The sequence below is a fragment of the Cucumis sativus genome, chromosome 6, assembly GCF_000004075.3.
Source record: "Cucumis sativus cultivar 9930 chromosome 6, Cucumber_9930_V3, whole genome shotgun sequence".
NCBI lineage: Eukaryota > Viridiplantae > Streptophyta > Magnoliopsida > Cucurbitales > Cucurbitaceae > Cucumis > Cucumis sativus.
Window position 1 is genome coordinate 4,038,125 of NC_026660.2, and position 27,050 is coordinate 4,065,174.

The 27,050-nt window shown below is 32.1% G+C and overlaps 3 protein-coding genes across 3 annotated transcripts; all 3 read right to left on the minus strand.

The window, feature by feature from the left end:
* Positions 1-1,885: 1,885 nt before the first annotated feature.
* LOC101216954 (uncharacterized oxidoreductase At4g09670) lies at positions 1,886-5,422 on the minus strand. The gene is made up of 2 exons (XM_004140890.3): positions 4,888-5,422; positions 1,886-2,835 (listed from the first exon to the last, which is right to left on the minus strand). Exons 1-2 carry the CDS (start codon positions 5,347-5,349, stop codon positions 2,218-2,220), a joined length of 1,080 nt encoding a protein of 359 aa, XP_004140938.1. The 5' UTR covers positions 5,350-5,422; the 3' UTR covers positions 1,886-2,217.
* A 2,621-nt stretch (positions 5,423-8,043) lies between these two features.
* LOC101217196 (uncharacterized oxidoreductase At4g09670) lies at positions 8,044-13,602 on the minus strand. The gene is made up of 2 exons (XM_004140891.3): positions 12,827-13,602; positions 8,044-8,756 (listed from the first exon to the last, which is right to left on the minus strand). Exons 1-2 carry the CDS (start codon positions 13,286-13,288, stop codon positions 8,133-8,135), a joined length of 1,086 nt encoding a protein of 361 aa, XP_004140939.1. The 5' UTR covers positions 13,289-13,602; the 3' UTR covers positions 8,044-8,132.
* Positions 13,603-16,939: 3,337 nt separating this feature from the next.
* On the minus strand, positions 16,940-25,671 carry LOC101211663 (cleavage stimulating factor 64). Its single transcript, XM_004140953.3, has 10 exons — positions 25,294-25,671; positions 25,005-25,083; positions 23,651-23,825; positions 22,500-22,533; positions 22,204-22,421; positions 22,047-22,124; positions 20,593-20,628; positions 19,966-20,469; positions 18,751-19,035; positions 16,940-17,546 (listed from the first exon to the last, which is right to left on the minus strand). Exons 1-10 carry the CDS (start codon positions 25,322-25,324, stop codon positions 17,403-17,405), a joined length of 1,584 nt encoding a protein of 527 aa, XP_004141001.1. The 5' UTR covers positions 25,325-25,671; the 3' UTR covers positions 16,940-17,402.
* Positions 25,672-27,050: the final 1,379 nt, after the last annotated feature.

Below are 27,050 nucleotides of genomic sequence, written 5' to 3' on the forward strand. Positions count from 1 at the left end.
TGTACCAAGGTTGTTTATATATTGATACACTATTATTTAGATTTTGGTAAATGACTGTTTACATCTTGGTAAATAATTAGATCTACCTCTTATTTATCTAAGATAGATTGTGATAGTGATCTATTTCTATTTATTTGGAATAAATGATTGATCGTTTAGATTTTGATACATGATCATGTAATGAAAAAAATACGAAAAAAAGAAGATAAGAGATGACGAAAAAGGAATAAATTATGGAAAATGAGATGAAGAAATCGCGAACCAGAAGAGATGGGAATATGAATGGGAAGTATTAATATGAAAAAGATGGGCATAAATTTAATATTCGTTTTGGAAAATTCAAAACAACATGGGCAAGTCTTGAATTTATGAAAAAATAATAGTGACTTCGTGAGATTTTTTTTATCCGAGTTGTAAATATTTTCACGTTTTGATCTATATGTAAATTAACCGTCTTATTTTGGTTGTTTTAAAATATAACAAAATATTAAATTTTTACTAATAAAAAAAACGTCAAATTATTTACGGAAAGTAAAAATATAAACATGTATAATAGTGTGAGACATTGATCACATTCTGGACTACATAAGAATAAAAAAAAACAAGAAATAGGTACTTAAGCGAGATGGGGAGCGAGAAGTTACTCATGAGCAGGAAAAAGGCATATGGTGGGAAATTTGAGTATTACATTGAGCACGAACGAATAACGAAAAAAGTCATCAAAAGACCATCCTTCGTCAAAATTTGAAACATGGGTCAATTTTTTAATTTGAGACTCCAAAAGGTGGCCATCCATACAAAAAACTCTTCTTCAACACCATCTTTTCCATGGCAACGATTCTCTCTATTTTAGATCGTATTGTCTTTTGTTAGTATTCTATTGTTCGATTGCTTCTAACTGTTGAGATGTTAAGAGTCTTACATTTAAAAAATTAAAAAGACTCACACTCATAGTAAGATAGATGGTTCATCTCATGGTCAATTAGTTTAAAGATGAAATTCCATATTATCAAACATAATATCACAACTCATTAAAACTAAACGAGCATTCTATCCAAGATAGATGAACTACTCTTCCATACTATTGCATAAATACAATTTTATGGATCTAATTTATGTAATTAAATTATTCTTGGTGGTGTAATTTTATGGATCTAATTTAGGGTTTAAGAATTCAATTGTGATTTTAACCCTTTGAAAGTTTAAGAACTCAATTGTGATTTTAACACTTTTAAAAGTTTAAGAACCCAATTGTTTAACCGTAAATAGGATGACTTGGTAACTTTTATTCTATTTCATTTTAATATTATTGTTATTTTGCACTCGAGCTAAAATTTAAAATCTAATTCAAGAGATCAATAAGTTAGGTTTTGTTAAAAGTACACATATCTAAATAGAAGAATCATTAAAATACATATAGACCAACATGATATTTTAACCCAAAAAAGAAAAAATTATTATTATCAAAAGTTGTCTTAGTCCTTTATTTATTTTTAGTACAATCGCTAGGTTGTGCCATATTAACTTTAAAGAATATGTTGTTAAGCATCGTAGTAAGAAAACTCGTAAAACAGAAGCACATTAATAAAGATATCACGTGTCTCGTCGTTTCCAAGATAAAACAACCTCTAATTTTGTCGATAGGAACTGTACTTCAGTATACCAACACTCACTAGATACTTAGTTGCTCGAAAAACTTAAAAGCTAAAAACACGAGAGAAAACGAGGTATAAAGTGAGAAGATAGGAATGTGTATTTCATTTTTTATATATATTTGAAATGAGAGGGCACTCCTTCCTCTCATTTCAATATATATATATATATATGGTGGAGAAACGTTTGTAACGGTCATAAAGGTAAAAAGATTAGTTAAAAAAACACCGAATTTAATTATTTCTAATTCTCATTAAGCTCATTTACCGATCCAACAATATGGTTCATGATAAATTTAAGCATTATGAACATAAAATTATCAAACTTCCATGTTTGAAATCCAAAATCTAAGCTTCCAAATTCATGACTCTAAATTTATTACAATAACATTTTAACAACATAAACTCAATCAATACAAATTAACCATGCAAGGAATGACTTCTCTCCATGCTTTTAGCTCTTCAAATACATCAGAGCAGGGCTTTCCAACCACACTAATAGACTAACACGTTGAAGTTCCAATACATTCATAAAGCAACAAGGAATGAGGAAATACCATTGGAGTCACTGTCCTAATTCAACAGGTTCTCCACGATCGAGCGATGCCTTCACAGCATCAAGCACCAGCTGAGTCTTTCGAGTGATAGTTGGCCATTTTTTCTCAGGTTTGGAGCCATTTAATTTGATCTCTTTAACCAAATGAGAAAATTCTCTCACCATGTGAGCCTCTTGAGGAAGATCAGTAGGAACGATATGTTTGCTTGGTAGCGGTTGCCAACCAGTCACGAGGTCATTGAATCCGGATTTCGAACAGGTGGAGAAATAGGCCTCCTTCTCCACGTAAGGTATGATGAAATCATTAAGATGTAATGTCCCATTTGTTCCTATAGCAGTAACATCCATGGTCAAATTTGACAAGAAAGAGCAATGGAAGGTTGCTACTTTTCCATCCTCCCAAAGAAGGGAGCATCCACATGATAAAATCACGCCCAATTCGTTCAAAACAGGATTAGGCAAGGCAATCACTCTTTTAGGCAGTTCGTAGTTGGCGGCAAAAAGGATTGAACGAATACAGTACCATCCGGCATCACCCAAAGCACCAAGACCATCGAGGTCGGGTTTCACGCGAATATCATTAGCTAAGAAGTCGGAATCCGCAGCAAAAGAGAAAACACTGTTTACCTGTGATATTCATAGAAGAAAAAAAAAAGCAGACAATCTTCCAATTAATTAACCATCCAAATCTCGAGGAAAATTTGAACTGATCGACTCAAATAAATACAGCAAAAACACCGAACGAAAAATAACATTTACACAAGAGTTTAATATTCTCCATAGCATTTGCTAAATTTAACATTTTGTTTTTGTATTTTTAACCAAAAACTAGTTCACTCATACCTTTTAACATCTATGCAACATCATCATCAAATTTAAAATAGTAAAGACCAATGCGATCATGACAAGAAATGATAAAGGTTGAAGGAGAACCCCGTTTCATTTCATCTCATTTGACACCATGACCAACAATTTTGATGAGCAACAGGCTTACAAGAGAGATTTCACACTCATGCACAAGCATTTTTGTTAGGTATCCTAAGTACGTAAGATATAATAAAACAACAAATACAACTATACCGCAATACCAATGAAGAAAATACAAAATCAATGGCCTTTCAGAGGCATCTCTCTCCTAAAGTACCACACTGGACAATACCAAAAGGCAAAAAGTATTCCTCCTCCAGGGTGCCCCTCCCTTTATTTAAAATCAAGATACCACTACTAATTACTATTATGCCATTACTAATATTTTCAATATATGCCTAACTAGTACTCTCAAAATTTAAGATGGAAAGACTGCTACATAAACGGTCAAAATATGTACAATCCTTCTTCAAAATAAATGAATGCGAAACAAGGGGAAGGTAGGTGATGTGCCAATTGCCAAACAATATGGAAGAAGTACAACTTCTTTAGATATTAAAGAGGTCTGAGGTTATCCCTCCACTGATTTTACTTCTTAACTCTCTCTACTATTACACGTCATCTATTTGGTACTTGCTCCAACTACCCAAACTCGAACGGTCCCACTTCTCCTTCAGTACAAAACATCAACGTTATCATACCAACTAAATAGTCATGCACATTTGCTCCCTCTTCCTCAGTTCCTCTTACTCTAAGTTTGCTATACTTGACAGCAACTCCTATTAGAAGGACGAAATGCACTGAACTTAAAGAGGATGAAATGGTATTTATGGGAATTTAATGAGCTCAATAATGGGCAAGGACAGCCCAACAAACAAGAATAAGAATCCTTCAACTATGCGATTGTCTTGTAATGACAATACTTTATTGAAACTGAAAAAGAAAGTTTAAATTACAAATTTAATCCCCTTAACTTTATGCTTCGTGTCTATTTGGTCTTTGAACTATTAAAATTACAAATTAAGTCCACAAACTATTAAAAAAACAGGAATCTACTAAATGTAAGATTGTAAGATTGAAAAATGATGGTTCCGCTAGACATGAAGGTCAAATTTATATTTAATATATCAAATAACTTTTGAAATTTTCAAGTCCTTTAAAACTTTAGGGACCATTTTACCAATTGAAAGTTTAAGAACCCATTTGGAAGTTTATCAAAAGAAACAAAAAAATTTACTATTGAAAGTTTTTTTTTATAAAAAATGAAGTATTTTACTTTTGAAAGCTATCATCAAAGAAAACAATTACAAGGTAGAACACAGAGAAGGAGCCCCAAGTTTTTTGCAAAAGAAAAACAATCGGCTAAACATCACATCAAAAGATTCAAGAATTTATAACTATAAATAAACGAATTCACAAATCAATTTCGTCATCAAGATAATCAAATACTCTGTTCTCTTTCCATCCAAAAGCTGCAAAGAATTGTACAGAATATCACAAATTAAACATATGTTCTTCCTCTTGTTTCTCTTCATTGTCTGAAATCATACCTTAACACGATTAAGTTAACAACCTATGTTTTGAATCCCAATTTTCTAAACAAATTATCATATCCATTTTCAAGAAACAGTCAAACAGCAGACCACAGTCAAGTATAACCACATAATAGACGCTCAACTGAATACTCTTCAACGAAGCAATCAAATTATTCAACTCACTTCTCGAATAATTCGAATTTCCATCACAATTGGATTGAGTCAGAGAGTCCGGTAGATAAATTACATCACTCTGAATGAAATTTGAATGACATACCGCTTTGAGCTGGCCAAATTTGTCGGCATCAGAAAGAAATTCCTTCATCTTGGCCGTACGAGGATTGTGCATCCACATGGTACCATCCATGAACTGAACTCCATTGGCCTCACAGGCTTCGAGAATCTTGTCAAACTCAGCTACGTTAAGAGCCACAGGCTTCTCGAGGAGCAAGTGCTTCTTCTTCTCGGCGGCGAGCACGGCCCAGCGCAAGTGAAGACTAGTGGGAAGAGGGACATAGACGGCGTCGATTTCGGGATCATCGAGTACAGCTTCGTAAGAACCATAGATTTTGACATGAGGACTAAAGCCATTATCGGACGCAAACTTTGAGGCCTTTTCCAGTGAACGACTGCCTATTGCGGAGAGAGTGGCGTTGGGAGCAAGAGCAATAGCTCGAGAAACTTTCCGAGCAATGTCGGCGGCGCCGATGATCCCGAAACGGATGATTGTGTCGGCCATGTCCAGAGCTTTGGAGGGTGGTGGAGAGAATGATGATAAAGGAGGGAGGTAATGGGATGATGTATATTTTGAAATTAACTTTATAGGAAAAAGGGTATATAGGAAAAAGTAATTTGGTATGTTCTTTGTTATACGGTTGAATCATAATTTTGTCACCTCCTAATTTATTTCATTTTCGTATTATTGGAAGAGATCCACTCCTTTCTTTTTTTCTTTTTTCCTTTTTCTTTATCTCTTCTCTCATCTCTCTTTCTGTCTCGAAAATTGAGGAAACTAACACATTTTTCGTTTTATATTTTAAAAATAGCATAATTTTAGAAAATTCATAATTTTGTTTTTTGAGGTCAATCTCAGTCGAGATAGACTCGAGATTCTTTCCAAATTTTAAAAATCACTTTGAAGGAAATGTCTGATGGAACACAAGACATGTGCAACGAAAAAAAAATCAATTTTATCCTCATTGCAACTAAACAATTTAGTAATTAACATGCATTGACTATTCTAATTATGTGAAGTTAGGGTTTAATAGAAAACGTACCTTTGAAGCCTTCCGATCCTCGTAGTCTCCTCATTATAGATATATTTTTGTCCATCTGATATAACTATGATCAATAAGTTAATCAGGTTGTTCGTAACCTCTATTGGGTCAAAATACCATTTTACCCTTGAGACTACTGATCCACTATTAAACAATTGGTTTAAGGTATAACTTCTAAACTGAATCTTTCTCGGGCCAATAAGAGGGTGGGGCCCCTTATTCAAGACTTGAATTCAGTCCTTAATGGAACAACCTATCTACTATCTCTAAAGCGAGTAGGAGCGAATTCCACATAGCACCCTATGTCCCTAGCCATCTACCCAATCTTACCCCTAAAATGTGAGGATTATTGGACCAACGTTGTTGAACTACTCTCACCTATGCAGATCTAAGGATAATTATGTTTGAACAGAAGCTCATAGTTAGTTCAGGATTAAGATTAAGTTACTTAGGTCATCAATAATTGAAATAATCAATTTTTTTCAGTCAACGGTGTTAATAATTTAAAAGTGACTATTTCATGGTTTCAGTCTTATGTAAACTCTTTACATAGGATGGCCCCACTTTCATGTTTCCACATGAACGATTCAGGTCGGATCACATCGTTTGTACTAACTACAAAGCGAGCCACATCCGTAGTGTTTTCAAAATAAGGCACCCAACCTTATTCATATATTATAGGCCGTTTATGTTATATACTCGAATTTGATATACGTTTATGTCTCTACATAAAGTTCAAGTCTACATTAGATACCCTCGAAACCTTAGTTTATTGGACTCAAGATTATAGTATTCGATTTTCACTGAAAAGTCCTCAATAGCCACTTTATTAAATATAATATAATTTCAAACTACGAGTTTTATGACATAAATTCTAATAATTTCTCAATCGAGTGCGTCACTGAGATAATGCATATTTTATTAAAAATTTGAAAACAAAGACAAAGAAGTCAAACAACGTAACAAGAGATTTTGGATATAAGAAGAAATTGTGTAATATGTTATTGGGCTAAGGTTGCCCCGAGATGCCCCCAAGCTAAAGAACATAAGCATTATATATGTAATACGATATCGGGCTAAGGTTGTCCTAAGAGGTCCTCGAGTTTTTCTTAATCTATTTTTAGTTTTCTCAGACAATATCGTGGAATTTCTTGAACAAGCTTCTCACTAATTATCACTTTTAGGTGGGTGTCTTGTTTTCCTTAATCCATTAATTACACCCAACCTTCTCATTAATTACATCGTTCCATTTTTCCCTCTATCAACGTTTAATAAATAAGATTTTGTCAATCTCTACACTTCAACTAACATTTTATAGTTTAAAGTTCAATTATATTTTTAGTCCAAGAAGAAAAATATTTGAATTTCTTAAACAAAAGCTCCCCTGCATGGCTTCCAGTCATTGAAAGAGCGACGTTGTTAAACGACTATGTAAAATGTCGGACAATCCTCATTTCTTTAAGGTTGCTCTTGCTGATGCTCTCAAAGAACAAAAGTTTGTAAGCAAAAATTATTCTAATATTCATAGTTACGTTGTTTGGCTTCTTTGTCTTTATTTTAAATTTTAAAAAACGCACTATATAAGTTTTCTAAAAGTGTGCTACTTTTGAAATATAAAACAAAAAATTGTGTTATTTCTCAAAATTTCTCTTTCTTTTATCTCTCTTTAATGTTCTTTTTATTCATGTCTTTTTTAACTAAATTTTTTTGGAGTTTTTTAAAAGTAATAAAATTTTGACAAACTATTTACACTCCATACAAAAAAAAACGACTCACAAAATTTATTATTTTTAATTATTAGTAGTAGAATATGCTTTTTTTTTTCTTTAATTATAAACTAGAATGTCAAGTCAATTTGAGGTTTGAATTTTGGTAATATTTGATTTGTTAAATTCATTTTTTTTTTACTAACTTTTGTTTTATTATTTTTAATTTTTAGTAGTAGAATATGTTTTTTTCAATTATAATATAGTAATAGGTAATGTCAAGTCAATTTGAGTTTTGAAATTTGGTAATATTTGATTTGTTAAATTCCATTATACTTTTACTAACTTTTGTTTTATTATTTTTAATTTTTAATCGTAGAATATGCTTTTTTTTAATTATAAATTGGTAATGTCAAATCAATTTGAGTTTTGAATTTTGGTAGTATTTGATTTGTTAAATTCAATTATTTTTTTTACTAACTTTGGTTTTATTATTTTATATATCAAAGGAAAACATGATCATACTCATAGACAAAGAATCACATCTGTCCTACTTCAACAACTTCGGATCCTCGATCTAGTGATGCCTTCACTGCATCGAGCACCAGTTGAGTTTTTTTACTCATGGTTGGCCATTTTTCCTCAGGTTTGGAGCCATTTTCTTTGATTTGTTTAACCAAATGAGAAAATTCCATCACCATATGGGCCTCCTGAGGAAGATCGGTAGGGATGATGTGAATGTTTGGTAGAGGTTTCGAACTGGCCACGTGTTCAATGAACCCATATTTTGAATTGGTGTAGAAACGTAACTCTTTCTCTGTGTAAGGTATACCAAAGTCAGTTAGATGTAATGTCCCATTTGTTCCTATAACAGTCATATTCTGGGTCATGTATTCTAAGAAAGAGCAGTAGAAAGTTGCTAGTTTTCCATCATCCCAAAAAAGAGAGCATCCACAAGATAAAATCACGCCCGATTCGTTCAGAACAGGATTAGGAAAGGCAATCACTTTTTTTGGTAATTTGAAGTCGGCAGCAAACAGGATTGCACGAATACAATACCATCCAATATCACCCAAAGCACCAAATCCATCAAGGTCAGGTTTTGTGCGAATATCATTCGCTAGGAAGCTAGAATCAACTTCAAAAGTGTAAATACTATGTACCTGCAGCAAAGATTGAACAAAAAACAAACAAATGCATTTATCAATTAATTGCCATATCTAAAAGACAAACCCAGCTTCTAACCACTTGTAGGTTTAAGTACATCAAGGGGGATTTAGAAACACTATTTGTGTCACCAACACTTGAAAAGATTTATTATTTTGCTACTTGTGTTAACCCCAAGTGACACTTACTTATTTGTGTTAGTTTATATTTCTCACCTCCTCAATTCCCCTAATTATTATCTTCTATAATAATTAGATAATAATTATCAACTCATCTCCAAGAGGAACTTCAATCAAGATTTAACATATACATGACGCACAAAATTCCGTTGGGATAAGAAACGTCGGAAAATAGCACAAACCCCGATGCCGTAAAGGGGGCGTCGACAAAGTGACTCTTTTCCGACGTTAGACTCCTGACGTCGAGCAAAGCCAGACCATCCTTGATGCCATATACATAAACGTCGGGGGAAAATGAAATAATTAAATAAGAATTTTATTTTCCCCAATGTCGTCCATATATACGTCGGGAATGGGTCTGCTATGCCCGACGTGGACCTTTATGTCGTTGGGGGAAAGTAAATTATAATTTTATTGTTTACTTTTCCCCAACGTCATGCATACATATGTCAAGAATAGGTCTGATACGCTCGATGTGGCCATTTACAGCGTCAAAGGAAAGTAAACAAATAAATAATAATTTCCTTTTCTCCCGACTTCAATTGCATGGCATCGAGAATATGGATATATATTCCCGGCGATTTACTAATGGCGTCAGGAATATAGGGGTTCTCTCGACGTTTTCGTTGTGCATCGAGAGTTCCCCTATAAAAAACACTCTTTCAGTCTGAAAAATAATACCGAACTGAAAGAGAAAGAGACGAGAGAATTGCGAGACAGAGAGACAACAACCGAGGAAGTCGCTGTCGTTCATCGTCGTCTGCTCTCGCTGCTCTTCATTACGGTAAGTGTTTTAGTTTTGGTTTAGTTAAAGAATTAGTTTTATATTTATATTTGAATTATGTTTTAATATTGAATGTGAATTTGAAGTGTTTTTAGGATTTAAGATTGAATTTGAATGGGGTATTGAATTCGAGTTCAGGCTATACTGTAGCTATGGTAGCCTTTAGTTTAAACTTAGTTTTTTGTTTGTTAGTAGTTTTGTTTGTTGAAAATGTTAGGTAGCTTGTAAAGTTTGAAGTAATTTGTGGTGGATTTATTCTGGTGGCAGTTATGGTAGCTTCTTTAGTTCAAACTTAATTTTTAATTTGTTAATAGTTTTAGGGTTTGAAGTGTTAGCTCCATTCCCAACGCCTTTTCGTTCGCACATCAACAATGCCTCCCCGACGCACTACTATTGACTTCCTTTCCAACGACACTTTGTACGTTTGGAGATCCTTTATCGGCACATTTTGATATATATACTGACACGTTTCTACTTCAGAAGAGCCTCAAAATCTTGTAAAGATATATGTTTTTGTAATTTAATCCAAATATTAGTTCACTTAAACTTTCTAACATGTATCCAATATTAAAGTTATATGATCACCAAAATCGGAATGATAAAAAAACAATGTCTTTTTTCTTGAAGGAAAATCCCAATAGATTAAACCAAAAGAAGATCAAAATTAAAGCTAATTAGTAAAAAGGAAGAGAATATCTATTTAGTTCTTTGACATTTGAAGAGGTATAAGATTCTCCATCTACTTCATTAATAGTGTGGTTGATAGTGATTTTGGCATAGACAAGATCACCTTTTCACTGGCCAAAATCACTTTTGCTAAAAACAAATATTGTATTTCACAATCTAAAAAAAGAGATTTTAGAAAAATAAGAAATAACCCAAAACTCATTTTTGAAGCAGGTGGTTGTGGAAAAGTGATTAATGGATTAACTTATTTTATATAGATTTTTACATACCTAAAATACCATTTTTTAAAATAATTTAATAGTTTTAAAATCAGTCTTCATATCAAATATTTGTTACCAAACATAAATTATAAGAGTTTGTTACCAGACATAAATATGATTGTTTAGAAATCAATTTTACAAAATTAATTACACCTAAATCTTTTTTTTTCTAAAATTCACCACTTCAACTATCAGTCTTATCAAACACATCCTTGCTACTTTCGTAACTCCCCATATTCTATACATCATTTATTCGATAATGGAACAATATTTAGATACATCAGAGATCATATCTACATTTTATAAAGTATATATGTAAAATGCACCATGATAGAAAAAGCTAAGAAATATTTTTAAATAAAAGAGAGAAAAATTATCAATATATGGATGTAGGGGTGAGCATGATAGACTGAAAAACCGAGTGGATTGACCAAACTAAAGTTGGTCAGTTGGAAAACAAGAGGAGTCGATCGGAGTCGGTTTGGAAAAGTTTCAAATTGAGAATTTTCAAAAAGTATTTTTAGTGTTAAATCGATCCAACAAAAATCGACCGACCGACTGACGCTTACTCATTGATGGTCGAGGTCGGTTTGAACATTTTCAAAACCGACTATGGTTAGTTTGATGGAGATTTTTTTTTAAAAAAAAAAACTAACGTCGATCGACAAATGCATAAAAAAAAACTAACATCGGTCATCCCTATGTAGTTGGACAAGTGCATAAACTTAAAAAAAAAATGTGCCGAAGTGCTTTTTTAAAGGGTTTTTTTTTCAAAAATAGAACAAAACGTCAAAATATCTACATTGTATAGAACGATTTTGAAAAAGGAAAAAGCCACAAGCTCATAACATAAAATAACAAAAATACCATGCAATTAATCGGTCACACACGCACGTGAAAAACTTCTAAATTAAATGATCGTGTAATATATTCTAAAAGATCTTTTAGATATTAGTGCATGATGGTTTAGATCTATCACTTATCTATTTGGGATACACGACTGATAATATAGATTTTGGTAAATTAATCGTGTAGTGAAAAAAGAAAAAGAAAAAAAGATGATGAGAGATGACGAAAAATGAAGAAAATCAAAGAAGAGAAAATAAAGAAATCGCGAACAAGAACAAGTGAGAATATAAAGAATGAGAAGTAATAATATGAAGAAGATGCATAGGAATTTAATACCCGTCCCACAAAACTCAAAACCAACAAGCTCAAACCTAGAATTTATGAAAAAATAATTGTGACTTCTTGATATTTTTATTATTATTATACAAAGCATAAATATTTTTAGGAAAATTGCACCATAAAAAATATTTTAAAAAAAACAGTTCATGACACATTTTTTTTCTATATTGCGAATATGACAAATATGATAAGTAATTAATGATATTAGACGACTATCAACTTTTAAATTTACTACTTTTGCAATTAAAAAAATATAGTAACATGAACTCTATTATTATAATTTTTTTATGTTATTTCTACGGATGTCCCATATTTTTTCGCGTTTTGTTCTATATATATATAAAAAAAAACTAACCCTTTTTTTACATAAATTTTATTTATTTTAATTTAAAATCAAGAAAAATGTTCAATCAAACAATTATTTATTAGAAACAAAAGTTACAAGCAATTTTTTTCTATATATTTTCGAATATGTGAGAGAGGCTATGGAGGTGAGACTTCAAATATCTACAGGGCATGATTGAGTATTAAGAAACCTATTATAAAGTTTAAGGGGAAATTTTTTTTTACTCTCTTTAGTTTTCATTTTGTTGTTAACTTTAGAAATGTTATGTTTTTAGTTCTTCTTTGTTTGGTTTTCAGTTTTTTGGATTTGAAAAAGTTACAATTTTAGTTTCTTAGTTCAATTGATTATTTTAAGATATACATTTTTAAGTTTTAACAACTTTTTTTTATATTAAACACTTACTTTTTTTTCTCTAAATATCTATTTATTGTTTTTAAATAATGATAATAAATTTTCACTATTAAATTTAATTTCATAATTGTTTTAGACTAATTAATATACATTAAATTCAAACTCTGAAAATAAATATTTAGAAAAAAAAAGGCGTTTAAAAGTGTATATTAATTTGAAAACTTGGAATTAAATTGAAATTGTGATTGTGAAATGAATTAAAATGACATACCGATTTGAGTTGACCAAACATTTTTGCATCACAAAGAAACTCCTTCATCTTAGCAGTACGAGGACTGTGCATCCACATGGTACCATCCATGAATTGAACTCCATTGACCTTACAAGCTTCAAGAATCATATCTAACTCAACTACACTAAGAGCTACGGGCTTCTCGATGAGCACATGCTTCTTCTTCTCAGCGGCGAGCACGGCCCAACGCAAGTGAAGACTAGTCGGAAGGGGAATATAGACAACGTCGACATCAGGATCATCAAGCACAACTTCATAAGAACCATAGATTTTGACCTCAGAACTCAACCCATTATCGAAAGCAAAATTTGAGGCTTTTTCGATTGAACGACTACCAATTGCGAAGAGAGTGGCGTTGGGAGCAAGAGCAATAGCTCGAGAAATTTTTTTAGCAATCTTTGCTACTCCAATGATTCCAAAACGGACCATTGAGTCGCCCATCTTTGAACCTTAAAGATTTTAGGAAGAAATGTGAAAAAGAACAAACAACTAGATTTTTTTAAATTCAATTTAGTTATTATAGACTCAACATTTGTATAGGATGAGCATCTAAATTATTTCTAGACATCTTAAAATAACAAGACTAGAGATGTCAAGTTTTTCCACGGGAATCACTCCAAAACAATACAGAGATTCCCCACTAGGTGGAGAATGGGGGAGGGAGCGAGAGAAAAAAAACTCTTCGTAAACTAAACAAGAACAAAACAAGGAATGCATTCCTCGTCCCTGCCTCGATACCTCCCCTCATCTAATTAGTATAATAATTTCAGATTATATTATATTTATTATATAAATATTACATTCAAGCTTTATTCTCTATTGACCAAAATAATGAATACGATTTAAATTGAATATTTAAAATTTAGACTATATATGAGATAACTCTTTATGTTTATTTCTTTTCACTAAAATGTTTATTAGGACAAAGTTTGACTAATTTATTTATTTTTAAATTAAAATTATCACATAAAACTGATCCTAATAAATAATTTAGTGATAAAGTTAATCAATTAGGTTATAATTTTACTACATTAGTGAGTTAAATTAATTGTTTTTTAAGAAAAAAATTAATAGAAAAATTCTTAATTGAGAATCTAGTTCCTATACAAAAAATTGAGAGGACTAAGAATGAAATAAGGAGCCAAGGATGGAGATGGGGAATATCATTCCAAACCCGATCCTCGTATAACCTAGGGACATCTTTAGATGCCCATTAGATTAGAATAAGATATCACACTCGTATGAAAAACAAGTGAGCATATTGTCTACTAAACGCATTATATCATCTTAAGACTAAGACACTTTTAAAAAAAAACTATGTAGCAAACGAAACATGTGTTGAATAAAAATATTCTTGAAATGCTTACAAATTATCTATACTATCTATAGTATATACAAAAGGATGGAAGTGGAGAAATTTTTTAGTCTCATTTTACCCTTTTATTATAACTCCTTTTTAGTTTTGCTTCAGTGGCAATTGTCATTCACGTAGATTTGTATTGATATTATAGTGGGCCAAGTTTAGTGCTATCGCTTTAGCTCAAGTAATTTTCATATCATCGACAAAATGGGTTCATAAAAGTGAGCATGAACTATGAAGCACACGAAGAGTTTGTGTCTACTTTTACACCCATGTTTTTCCAATCCAAAACTAAAAAGAAAAACTAACAAATTAAAGGAAACAATCAATAAAAAAATCTAAATCATCTAAAGGATTGAATTAAGAACCAAATGTTTTTTAAGAATATATTTTCTTTTAAACACTTTTTTGAAAATGAGTTTAAATTTAAACAGTTACATGTTTAGTTAGACTTTTTTATAAGTGTTTATATGTGAATTTTGTTTAGTTTGTCATTTATCAAAAATGTTTATACTTAACTCAAATTATATTAAACGACTACTAAATCCTATGACCTAATTTCATTAAAAAAAATGTAAGGTGTCCAATTTTATTCATTTATCTGCTTTAGATAAACACATGAGAGAGTTAACAAAAATTGGAGTAGGAGGGTAATAAAGAAGGGAGGAAAGAGAAAGATGGAATAAAGAGGTATGATGATATTAACGACTTTTTATTTTTAAGTTGAATGGTATTTATGAAAGTTCTTTTTGACCAAGTTAAATGGTATTTATGAAACTTTTTTAAAATTATTTCTTTTTACGTAAAGTTGAAAGGTATCTTAAGAATTTTTAAAATTTATTTTTACATCCGTTAAATGATAGAGATAGTTGCAAATTTAGTAATTAAATTCAAATTAGTTAAGTATATAACACAATTTTAAAAAAATTGCAAATATAGCAAAATTTATCAATATCAATGATATAAGTCTATCACTGATAGATCATTTGTCAATATCAATGATATAAGTCTATGATAGACCATGTTGCAAATATTGGTCTATCACTGATCACTGATATTTCATATGAAGTCTATCCGCGATACAAATCTATCAGTAATAATTTTGCTATATTTACAATTTTCTTAAAATATTATTATATCCTTAATTATTATTACTAAAATAGTCATCTATTGCAATTTCCCTTAATGATCTATAAAACTTTTTAAAAGTCCTTGGGTATTTGATAGGTTTGGTTATATTTGTAAAAGTTTCGATTTTATTGTAAAATTACCTTCACATGAACTAGTTGTTTAGTATTAAAATTGATGCACAATCTCGACCGAAAAAGAGGAAGAAGAAGCAGTTATTTTATCAAATTGTTCACAATTGCTTGCATGGATTCTAACTTCAACGTAAAATGGTGAATGATATTTTCATAAAATATGAGGAAGAGATAATATTTTAACCTAAAGGATCTTAACACACTCCCAAAATTCCAAATTTTGGAAACCTATTTGAATGGTGAGGCGGAAGGAGAGGGAGACTCTTGGGATTGGCTGTGGAGTCGCATTGTGCGCCGTAATTTCACCGGCGTGCGAGTTCGCTAGGGCTATACTCACAAAGTTACGCCGTCGCCCCTGCCCTAACATTTACAACGGTAGCACTGAGAATTGTGGGTCTCAAAAGGAGTGCTCCAGATAAGTGGTGAGCGGGTGAAAGAAGAGGGAAAATAGGCGCCAAGAGGAGCAGCGGAGCCCAGATGTAAGGTTATATCGTGAGGCTGTTAGGGTTCGTGGAGGCGGTTCATGCTCTGCGCGCCAAAGGGTACTATTGGAGGAAGAAAACGAAAGATAGCGTCGGATTTTTTTTTTTCTTTTTAGAAAATTCAAATTTTGATTTTGTACTTTGAGCATTTGTTTAGGGTTTAGTATTTTAAAATATATAAGAAAATGAATGAAAATATTTATAAAATAATAAATTGTGATATTTATTGTATTTTCTAAAATAATTTAAAAATTGTCCTTTTCCATAATTTTCAAATATAATCCATTTTCGTTATATTGTAAAATGAGGAGTTTTTTTTTTTTTTTTCTTTTTAAAGTTAAAATGGGGAGTAAAAATAAAAATGTAGAAATGCAAGCGATAGAAACTAGATAAAATTAGATGAATTATGATAATCATTTTATTATTTTTGAATTAAACTTATAAACCCAATTTCTAAAAAATGCAAAATTTACCAAAATAGTAATAAGAATAAAGAAGAAAAAAAATTAGTAAGCAATCATAAATTTGTAAATATTTAAGTGTGAGAAACAACAAATTTATACTATTCTTTAGAACGATGAAGGATTAAACCTCCCAATTAAAGGATAGAAAGTCATGCTAATTATTACCCAACTAGACTTTACTCGTAAGACAAATTTTTTAACACTAATAAAAAACTAAAAACTAAACCAACAATTATATCAATTCAAACCTCCATTTTCCACTAGTCAAACAAGATTCCCAAAGAGGGGTTAACATAATATCAAAGAAAATTATTAAAATCAAATGGATACTAAAACTTTTCATTAACATCAATTATTTTACTTTTCATCTTCCCTCATCTTTAGGTTAACAAAATTATATGAAAAGCTTTTCTTCTTACTCTATAACTTTGGGGTTAGAATAAAGCTCATTTAGCTGATATTTAGCTGATTTTGAGTTATTTCAAATGACGAAATAAATAAAGTGAAAATAGTTATAAATCATATTTAAGAAAGAAAAAAAAGAAAACCCTTATATCAAAGCTTCTTAACAGCTAAAGAATCCAAATTGTAGCATTTTTTTTCTTCTTTTACAAACAAAACCAAAAGCCTCAATGAAATGTTACATGCAAGGAATGAACAGCAGAAGCAAAGGAAAGAAGTCCAAAAATGGCAAATGTAACGGCCAAAAAAAGAGACCCTGAAAATAAATCAAAATTCTTCCACTGTTGGATCTTTTCCCCTATCTTGATTTGTTATTATTAAGGAATCACTATAATCACAAACTTGTAAGCCTTACATGAATGCTGTTTATGGAAAAACTCATACCTTGTGGGCAGGACCCGTCGCTTCGGACCCCTTCGACAAGCAATAATTTTACACGTATTTTTGACTGTCACTTGGCTGAATCTCTCTGGAGCAAAATATTTTACAATCTACTTGTTGGGTTGATCAGGGGTAATTTACTTGCTAGGATGGCCGCATTTGGTCTCTGCGAAGTGCATGCTGGAGCTCAATAACTTGCAACCTCTGTTCGAGCGGCAACGAGTTAAGCTGTTCGGGAGTTAGATTCAAAACTTGTTGCAGTAGTACAGATTCAACGTTCTGGGGAAGCTGGAGAAGAAACAAGGAACAGGAGTGGTAGTTTATTTCATGTGATTTAGAAGATATCGATCAACTTCATCAGAATGCGGAGATCTTGTCATAGTGATGAATGAAACTTCCAAGACATAAACATATTCAAGTAAAGTAAAAAATTCATGTCCTATAGGATCAAGAATTTGAAGCATCGTAATTTGGCTATGAATGCAATTAAACAGAAAATGTTGATGTTATTGGAATAAAACTAATGCAATTCAGAACTATGTTGCTTTGAACAATTAAAATTTTGGCTGATCTTATGAATGAAAATAGTCACAGTTCATCTCACTATGATAAGTTACGCTTTCAGGACTAAGCATTGAAATTAGAGAAAAAAGTCAGAATAAAGATAATACAGTCTGGAAGGAAATTGGAAATATAAATTTAAACCTTGGATTGATCAAGTTCAATCTGACTTTTAGCGAGACAGACTTCCAGAGTATTTTGTTCAAAAGTGATTTTGAAAATTCTAAAACGTTTAAGACTCCATTTGGTAACAATTACGTCTTTTGTTTCTTTTGTTTTTGTTTTTTGAAAATTAAGTTTATTTCCTCACATTTTCTTACTAACATCATGCATTTTTTGTAGAGTACAAGAGTTGAATATTCCAGAAACAGCTTTTTAGAAATTCTTTTAGTTTTAAAAAATTAGCTTCGTTTTTTAAAACATGGATAAAAAGTAGATAAAAATGCAAAAAAAAAAAATTAGGGGCGAGAGGGTTGTTTGTAGACTTAACTTTGAAAACTAAAAACCAAAAACCAAATTGTTACTAAACGTTACCAACCAAAATAAGTAGTATGTCACTTAAAAGCGCTACAATAAAAAGGCATCTCAAACTCAAGCTCATTCTACATGCCTCAAAAACACACTTGAAAATACTACTCTAACCTTTTATACTTCTTAGTGAGAGTCTAATTTCTCAAAAGATGTTAGTGAGACTCTAATTTCTCAAAAACACACTTGAAAATACTACTCTAACCTTTTATACACAACTCTTCTACATGACATGAGCACTGAAAACTATAAAAAAAATCAAATTCAGAATGAGATAGATAACTACAAAGACCAAAATCAGATAGAAAAATTGAAGTCGCAGCTAAGATTAAATCCTACCAATGCAACAAAATTACCATGAACAAGAAAGTGAGTAAAGATTTTCGGATAATAAATCACGTACCAATGAAGTTGGTTTCTCAGAGAGTTGGGTTCCCGTCACATTGGGATCTGAGGCAATTCCAAGTTGCCCGGATCCATTGGTACCTATTGATGTACTTAGACCTCCGGCTAAGAAAGAGCTGCCTTTTCCATCCTCTAATTTTATTTGCTTTACTGGGCGATTAGTTGTTCCTGAAAAGCCATGAAGCATAGTTCTTTTACCATCAACACCAAGAGGAACTGGAGAAGACTTATCAACATCACTGCCCACTATCTGAGGTGTACTATACGCTGTGGAGGGGCCAGGCTGTTATGAAGAGCAAGTCAGAAACAAGATGACAGAAAATGAAAAGAAAGGAAAAGAAAAAAAGACTTCCGAACCAAGGGGAGCAAGCTCCAAAGACTTTCAAGATATTACTAGATCTTATTAAATTTTTCAAGCTAGTAGCAGGCTCCTTGTTTGAGTATGGTTGTGTTTTCAATTACTCTCTCCAACTCCTTTGACCATCAGTCTATCTTATTTTCAATGAAAAGTTACATATCTTGATATTATTATAAATAAATAACACTCTTGATAGCAATTAGTAGATTTGAAGTAGAGAAACATCTTTATCATCTAGCTGGAGTTGTTTTGGATCTCTTTTCCAGAGTTCTGTCATTTGGGCAGCTGTACTTGTTTTGCCCGTCTGATGGTCGGGTTTTTTATCTTTAGTGGTTCCTTGTGGTTTGACTCTTGTAATTTTTGGCATTTTTACTTCAATGGTTTGGTGGTTTGTCCTTTTGTTTTTACATACACGAATGAAAATTTTGTTTATTCTCAAAAAGGAAAAAAGAACTGATAAAAGTACGCATATAGCCATATAAACAACGCCTCATTTATTGATCATAAAGTGTTCCTCATTAAGTCGACACATACACATGAGAAATAAATTAAGAACATTTCAATTTTCTCCAATAACAGTCAGCAAAACATTAACATAAAAGTTAGTTGCATTATAGTTTCCTCTCCACATTTGTATTGAATCAAGCTTTAGCTTGTCATTCTATCAAAGGTAAACTTCATGGTTGGAAAGCAACTTTTGCTATAGTGGCCTTACCTGCTCTCCAAGTAAAATACAGAGGAGGGGAGAAAGCCCTTCCTATTAAAGATTTGGGAAAAGAAAAAATAGGATTGACATCTATGTTCTAGTTCAAAGACATTTATATATTAAACTATAAAAAAAACATAAAGTAGAACCTGAAAGTCTGCATCTGATAAGGAAGGGTGAGGCAAAAGAGATGGTTTAGCTTCTGGATTAGTAATATGAGTGTTATGGCCAGGAATTAAAGCTCCACCATGCCCCAAATATTGCTGAGGAGGAGGACGCATGTGCTGCTTTAAAGAGGAGGAGGAGGGCGCCTGAACCTGTTGCCTAATAGATATATTTCCCTGCAAACTTATGGAAGGAAGTGACGAGCCTCCAGGTATTCCGGTCAAAGAGCCTTGTAAAGTGTGTGATGGCTGAATTTGAGATTGAAGTGAAGGTCGTTGGGATGCAGAAAACTGATGGGGAGCCAAAGGATTTTGGGGCATGAGAGACGATTGTGTTTCTTTTTTAGGTACAAAACCAGTTTGCATCCTGTTAGGTGCAAGAGGGGGCAGGCCTGGTTGAATTTGAAGAGATGATGGCTGACCCTGCTGACTCTCATGCAAAGGAAGCTGAGGATGAGTAGCAGATTGCTGTAAATTAGGCTTCTGTAACTGCAGCAATCAAAGAAGGAGAATTTGGCATGAGAAAATCTTAACAGCTATAAAACACACACAAATAATTATAATAGTAATGATGATAATAATAGTAACAGTATAAGCAGTGAAGAGAAATACCACTTGTGGAGTGACCATGCCAAGCATTATCTGTGACTGCAAACAAAATTACAGAAAAGAGGAGAAAAAAGAATGTTTAGCTGATATTGCATACAAGAAGAGATATAGTCCATAAAATTGTGAGAAGCAAGAAAGTTATCAAAGAAATAACTAATATGGTACAACTAAAAATATAAATATTGCATGTCTCTTCTTTCCCAAATATTTATTTGAAGCCTTCTCTCTCCCTTTTTCCGTCTAAACAAAGAACTATTTTGATTCTCACAACATAGGTTTCCAATCAAAATTTAACACAAAAATTGGTTCTGATATTAGGACCTAAAGATGCTTTGAGCCATAAAAGCTAGAAAATTAACGATAAAAGAGTAGCTTTGACTTAAACCTGATGAGAAGGTTCCAGGTGTGCATTTCGCATATTACTGTTCTAGTAGCTTTACATTAGAAAAGTTCATAAAATTATGTCTTTGCACAATTCTCATAATTTAAGGGGAAAGAGAGGGTCCTCTAGTTATGAGCATCTGCTAAAAGAAGAGTGTGTGACTGAAATGTTCTACAAATGTGTGTTTCTTATGCAATTAGACTTTTAATTTTTTTAACATATGAACCATGCTAGCAACGAGTGAAATACATCAACATAATTAAGGGACCATTGAAAGGTGACTGAAACATTATAACTGAAGACCACCCTAGCTAATGACAGAGGCAAGAACACTTTCATTAATTCCCATCAAAACCTTCTTTTCTTCCTAACTTAACAAGTGCTTCGGTTAGTCTGTCTCTATAAAAAGAATTAAGAGTTGACACTTCTAGAAATATCATTTTTGTTCATCGAAAATGCCAGAAGTAAAACAATGTTTCTTATCTCAACGATATAATTTGTGATCTACAGGACGTAAGTTGTTCTAATTTTTCTTAGTGAAGCTCGGTTTCTTAAAAAAGATGCAATTCGTAATGAAGTGCAATAAACCTATTGAACTTAAATGCGTGAAAAATAGGAGTGAGTACTTTATATATGTGCATATACACATTCTCAACATCATGCATGAGGAATCGAGGATGAATGGCAAGCTAGATGAAACAATAATTAACATGTATAGTAATGATCTACTTTGGTTCCCTTGACACCTACAAAACCAATTGGGTTCAACCAGCTACCTTCAATCTCATATTTTATTCATGTCATGACTTGCTCTAAATACTTTTTCTTGTTTTTCTCCAGTAACTACTAGACTAAGAGATAATGAAGAAATACATTGCATAACAATGTTTAGAAGGTTGACGCACATAGACAACAAGATCATAAGAGTAACATAAGGCAGAATTTCATCAATATAACTAGTAGTAATTATGAAAATAATATTATACAGAAAAGGAAAGGAAAAAAGAGAAGAAGTAAAACACGCTAGATATGGAGGATCTTCTCTATGCTTAAAGGAGGAAAGGTAAGTAGGTACCTGGAAAAGAGCTTTTGATAGTTGTGGTCTTGCCAGCAATAGCTGTCGAGCCAAATCCTTGTTTTGTGTAGCCATTGCCTAAGTCCAAACAATGTACCAATCAACAGGAGCCATTCAGGAAACTAAGGAGAGAGGAGGGAACAACTCAAAAGGTTACCTTTAGCCCTGACATAACTTCAGTAAGCTGACTCCTAGAAAGTTTAGCCAGATGTAAAGTTAACGGATCGTTGGGCATTGTTGCACTCTGTAAATTATTCTGATTAGAAGCTGCTTGTGCACCACCAAGGGCTCCCGCCATGACAGCAGCAGCAGTGATAGCTATGTGAAGACCAATTGGTTGATGTTGACTGGCTTCCCCATGGGGTGTTGGGCCACCTAATTGTTCATTTAGCAACTTTCATGTTAACACAAAAACCAGAAGGCAAGAAAACATTTAAGATAGAGAAAACTAACCAGCATTTGCAACCAATCCAGGTCCTCCACGACCCTGAAAGAGAGAAGAAGAATTGTTCAAATCAAATCGTAATTAACATGCTATATGTAGTCAAGGTGTATTGGTGGAAGAGCACATAAAAGGAAATTTTTTATTTATTTAAATACTCTGATTTCAAATGCATAGTTTCAGCAAGTTGACAAGTCATTTGATTGCAAATGAGTATGATGATGATTGAAGGAAAAAAAAAAAATGCAGCTGAAGACTGAGTTGAGTATTTTATTTTTGGAATATTTCCTTTGGATTTATGAATTCTAGATGGATTTTTTAATTTCAGTTTTTAACTCAGAGGTATACTTACCAAAAGAACCTTTCCGATAAAAAAATAGAAATAATAAAAGAAAATAGAAATAAGCAATGAAATCCTCTGTAGAACTTTCAGTTTCAGATAAAAAAATTGTATCCTTTTCTTCTCAAAGAACATTGCCAACATTTCAAAAGAATCCTATCATAAAAAAGTTCACAAGTACCAATATATTTGTAAGAAATTAAACTCTCATCGAGCAGAAAAATGAAAGGAATAGAAGGGCAAACAAAAGAGGCTAACAAATACCAATAGCAAGAGGGAGCCCAAAAAGTAACTACAAAAAGGGGTTCCAATCTAATAAAAACAAACCAAGATCATAACTACAGAAGAGTCTATTAATCTTCTCAAATATTTTTGTTCTTGTTAATACTATGTTAGTCAGAGCAATACCAGTCTTTTATATACATGTACATATAATAAAATTCAGATCTAACCTAGGCATTAAGAAGGTTAATATAAAGCAATCGAAAATATATATTTGAATCCATTTTAAACATGAAAAACAAAAATATCAGGGTAAAGACTACAAAACAACCTCCTGCGAACTTGTTTCTTGAACTACTGGTTGAAAATTACAATAAGCAGAGTAATAAAAGAAGCCTCCAAGGTCTGAAAAATTAAATCAATTTAATATTTACAGTACACGCTTTGAAATATGCCAGCATTATAATCTAAGTTTTTGTATGATAAAGTCAATAATATTTAAAAAGTATTTTATTGAAAATAATACCAAAATCCCAATGTAACTAGCTGAATGGACAAAAATAGTCAATGAGCCAGATTGCAAGAGGTTAAATATTTCACCTGTTCTCTATTTCTGTCTGCACCCTTGTCATTCTCAGCAAAATCAACTCGTAATTGTCGACCATTAATTTCATAACCTTGTAAATTACGACGAGCACTCAAAGCTGTTTCTTCATCCTTGTACTCACAAAACCCATAGCCTTTAGGTTTTCCAGTTTCTCTGTCAATAACTAATCTAAAAAACGAAGGAACTGTTAATTTTAACTTTGAAATGTATGGGAAAATGGTAGCTGAAATAATAAATTAATACAATATTTAAATTCCTAAGAGACTCAGATGTTAGGGAAAATGGGTTCTCATAATTGATGTCCTGCACTTAGTTTGTTTTCTTTTTCTTTCGTGTTTTTGGATTGGAAACTCAGAAGATGGTGATTTTCAAGAATAGCTTATTGCAGTTATTTAATTTTAATTTTAATTTTTTTGATAAAGCAACTAACTTCATTGAGAAAACACAAGGGCGTATAAAAATAAAAGTCCACCAAAACACCCCAACTAAAGAAAGGGGCTCCGATTAAGTAAAATATTTCCAAGAGAACATTTACAAAAGAGCTGCAACACTGAAGCCCAAAGGTACACATGAAATCTAGCTAAGCACCAAACCTCACAAGGGTCCCTTTTCCTACCTCTAAAAACCCTATCATTCCTCTCTCCCCAAATATCCCAAAGCACAGAACATGCCCCAGCTTACTGCAGTTAATTAAAAGTTACAGCTTCCAATACTGTGCTCAAATTCCAAAAGTAGTGTGTTAGTTGTAGTTCATTGTTTACAGATTAGATAAAGACCTCTTTTCATGCACACTATACCGTGACCGAACCAAAACGTCTTACATTTATTAAAAAGATGTAATAAGATATAACACTAACACCACGCTACAATTTTAATCAAAATATACACTGGCATTCCACTACAACCCCCAATCAATAAGACCAGAGATAGCCAATTTATGAGCCACGAAATAGAATTAACAAGACTATATGCGTATGACTGACCTATAGAAAACAATTGAGAACAGAATGCTCAGCCCTTGGCTTGGTAATGGGCTGGCAGTAGACAAAACCTAGCAAAAAGAAAGGATTCTATTCTAGCATTGCATAGCCACTCATCTTTCCCCATTAGAGAAAGACATAGTAAACCACCAAAGGTCCAAAACAGAACATAGAAGGAGGCTAAATATACGGCAAGGAAACTACAGAAAGTTCAAGGAGGCTTTAAAAATAATAATTAAGAAAAAGAAATCAATTTTACGGCTTCAAAGCTATCAATCTCATTCTAAATCGTAAATGTCAATCCAATATCAATTTTAGGGTTCATTTCCCAGAAAAAAGAAGAAAAAAAAGAGCCGAGAACACGGACCTGAACGACACTACGGGCCCAACTTCTTGGCAGATTTCTATAAGCTGCTCTTCAGTAGCATCATAAGGTATATTCCCAACTGAAAGCAAAATTGAACAACAGAATAAGGCACAAACACAAAAATTCAATCGTGACCCAGATTAATAAAAGCCAGGAGCAATTGAAAGCAAAATAAGAAGCGACAATACATAAAACAAAAATCCACCATTCTTCAACATAAAAAAACAGCTCCCCATCAAATCAAAACGCAAAATCAGAGAATCAACCGAAGAAGAAATACAGAACATACCGAAAACACAGCGGTGCTGAGTGGAGGCCATGAATCAACAGAAGAAGAAGAAGAAGCTGAAGCAGTGCTTCATCTTCTTCCTCCTCAGCATAGTTATTAAACTAATCCGGCTACCACTGATGCACTGCAGCTAAAAAAAAAAACTGCAGAGAAGCTGTCCGGAAAAGGACCGCAGATCAATAGAGTTGGTAAGTGAGTGATGGTTCGTATTGAAGAACAAAGATTATGGAAGAAAACGAATAAAGAAATTGAAGATTCCGATGAAAACAACGGCGACGGCGAAGAAGAAGAAGAAGAAGAAGAATGAATGAATGAAACGTTCGGAGAAGATCCTATTCCAACCAGATTTAATTTTAGAGGTCGCCCCTCTTTCTGCAACTCTTAATATTGTTTTCCTTTTTTCCTTTTTATTAAAACTCTAATAATAATAATCATTTTTGGGGATTTCTACAATTAGATTATTTAATTTTCCCGTACACTAATTAATAATATAATATATCGGAATTTAAATTTTTTTAAAAAAAAAACCCTTTTAGAGCCAAAAAAAATTAGCTCCTTTGATAAATTTGGTAAGAGTTATAAGTTTGACTATGCCTCATCGTGAGCAATATTTAAGTATGGATGAGTTGCATAAATGGCGTTTTAAGACTAAAGTAATAGAATATATATATAGGGAGAGAGAGAACAAGCATAATATAATTTTATATATAGATCAAAAATTAGTAAACTAATAACAAAAACTCACACCTAGTTCAAGAACCGATAATGACTACCGGTTGCTATACTAATAGTTATCAGTGACAGATAAAAAAATGTAAGGAATGCTACTTGAGCTTGAATTTAACAAGAACTATGTGAGTATTGCCATCAAACTGCATCCACTAATATTAGAGATATTGATTTTATTTTATTTTATTAATATATATATATATACTATATTATATGAAGAGCATAAAGTTAAAAGGACTTATATTAAATCTATTGGATGTAGTTACTATCAATAATAGATTTCAATTTGAGAAATATGCTATCGATTGTACTACTATTAGTGATTACTTTTAATTTGATATATGTGTTGTTAGTTGTTATCATGAATATCTAATAGGTGTTATGATCGATAACTTTCAATTTGAGAAATGTATTATCAATTTTTATTACGGATGACTGACTGTTATCAATAATGAAGATGAGTGCATTGAAAGGTAAGCTTGAAATTCTAAAAAACAGAACCTACAAATTGTTGACTAATCAATATTTACTATATTTGTTAATATTTTTAAGTTGTCCAAGTCTTAAAATGTTAACATTGTTTGATGGCAAATTGCTTCTTTTAGGGCATACTTGACTCATCAACATATGAAATGGATTGGGTTGGTATAACATATTAACTCATTGTTTGACTCACCAACTTTAAATGTTGTTGGTGAAATTAAATATAAATTTATTTAGATCCTAAATTGCCAAAGTTCGAATTTACATACCATACCGGTATTTTTATAAAATTGTTTCTTTATAATTTACTACTTCTTAAAAGGAAGAGGTTAATAACGAACCTAATTCAATGGTAATTGGCATGTATAAAAAAAGGTTTGCAACATTTTTTAGTCCAAATTGTGTAAATTTAGAAGTTAAAATACGAATGTCATTACTAACATCCATATATTTATAAAATATTATGATTCAACTCTAAGATATAAGTAGATAATAAAAAGAAAAGAGGATAAAATTGTATAAAATATATAATTAAGTTGTTTGAA

Coding starts and splice junctions, on each gene's coding strand:
- LOC101211663 (XM_004140953.3), bottom strand. CDS start 25,324: ATGGCCTCCACTCAGCACCGCTGTGTTTTCG. Junction 23,826..25,004: donor GGGCCCGTAGTGTCGTTCAG/GTCCGTGTTCTC, acceptor TTCGTTTTTTAG/ATTAGTTATTGACAGAGAAA. Junction 22,125..22,203: donor AAGTTATGTCAGGGCTAAAG/GTAACCTTTTGA, acceptor GTTTGGACTTAG/GCAATGGCTACACAAAACAA.
- LOC101217196 (XM_004140891.3), bottom strand. CDS start 13,288: ATGGGCGACTCAATGGTCCGTTTTGGAATCATTGGAGTAGCAAAGATT. Junction 8,757..12,826: donor TGTTTGGTCAACTCAAATCG/GTATGTCATTTT, acceptor TCTTTGCTGCAG/GTACATAGTATTTACACTTT.
- LOC101216954 (XM_004140890.3), bottom strand. CDS start 5,349: ATGGCCGACACAATCATCCGTTTCGGGATCATCGGCGCCGCCGACATT. Junction 2,836..4,887: donor AATTTGGCCAGCTCAAAGCG/GTATGTCATTCA, acceptor TGAATATCACAG/GTAAACAGTGTTTTCTCTTT.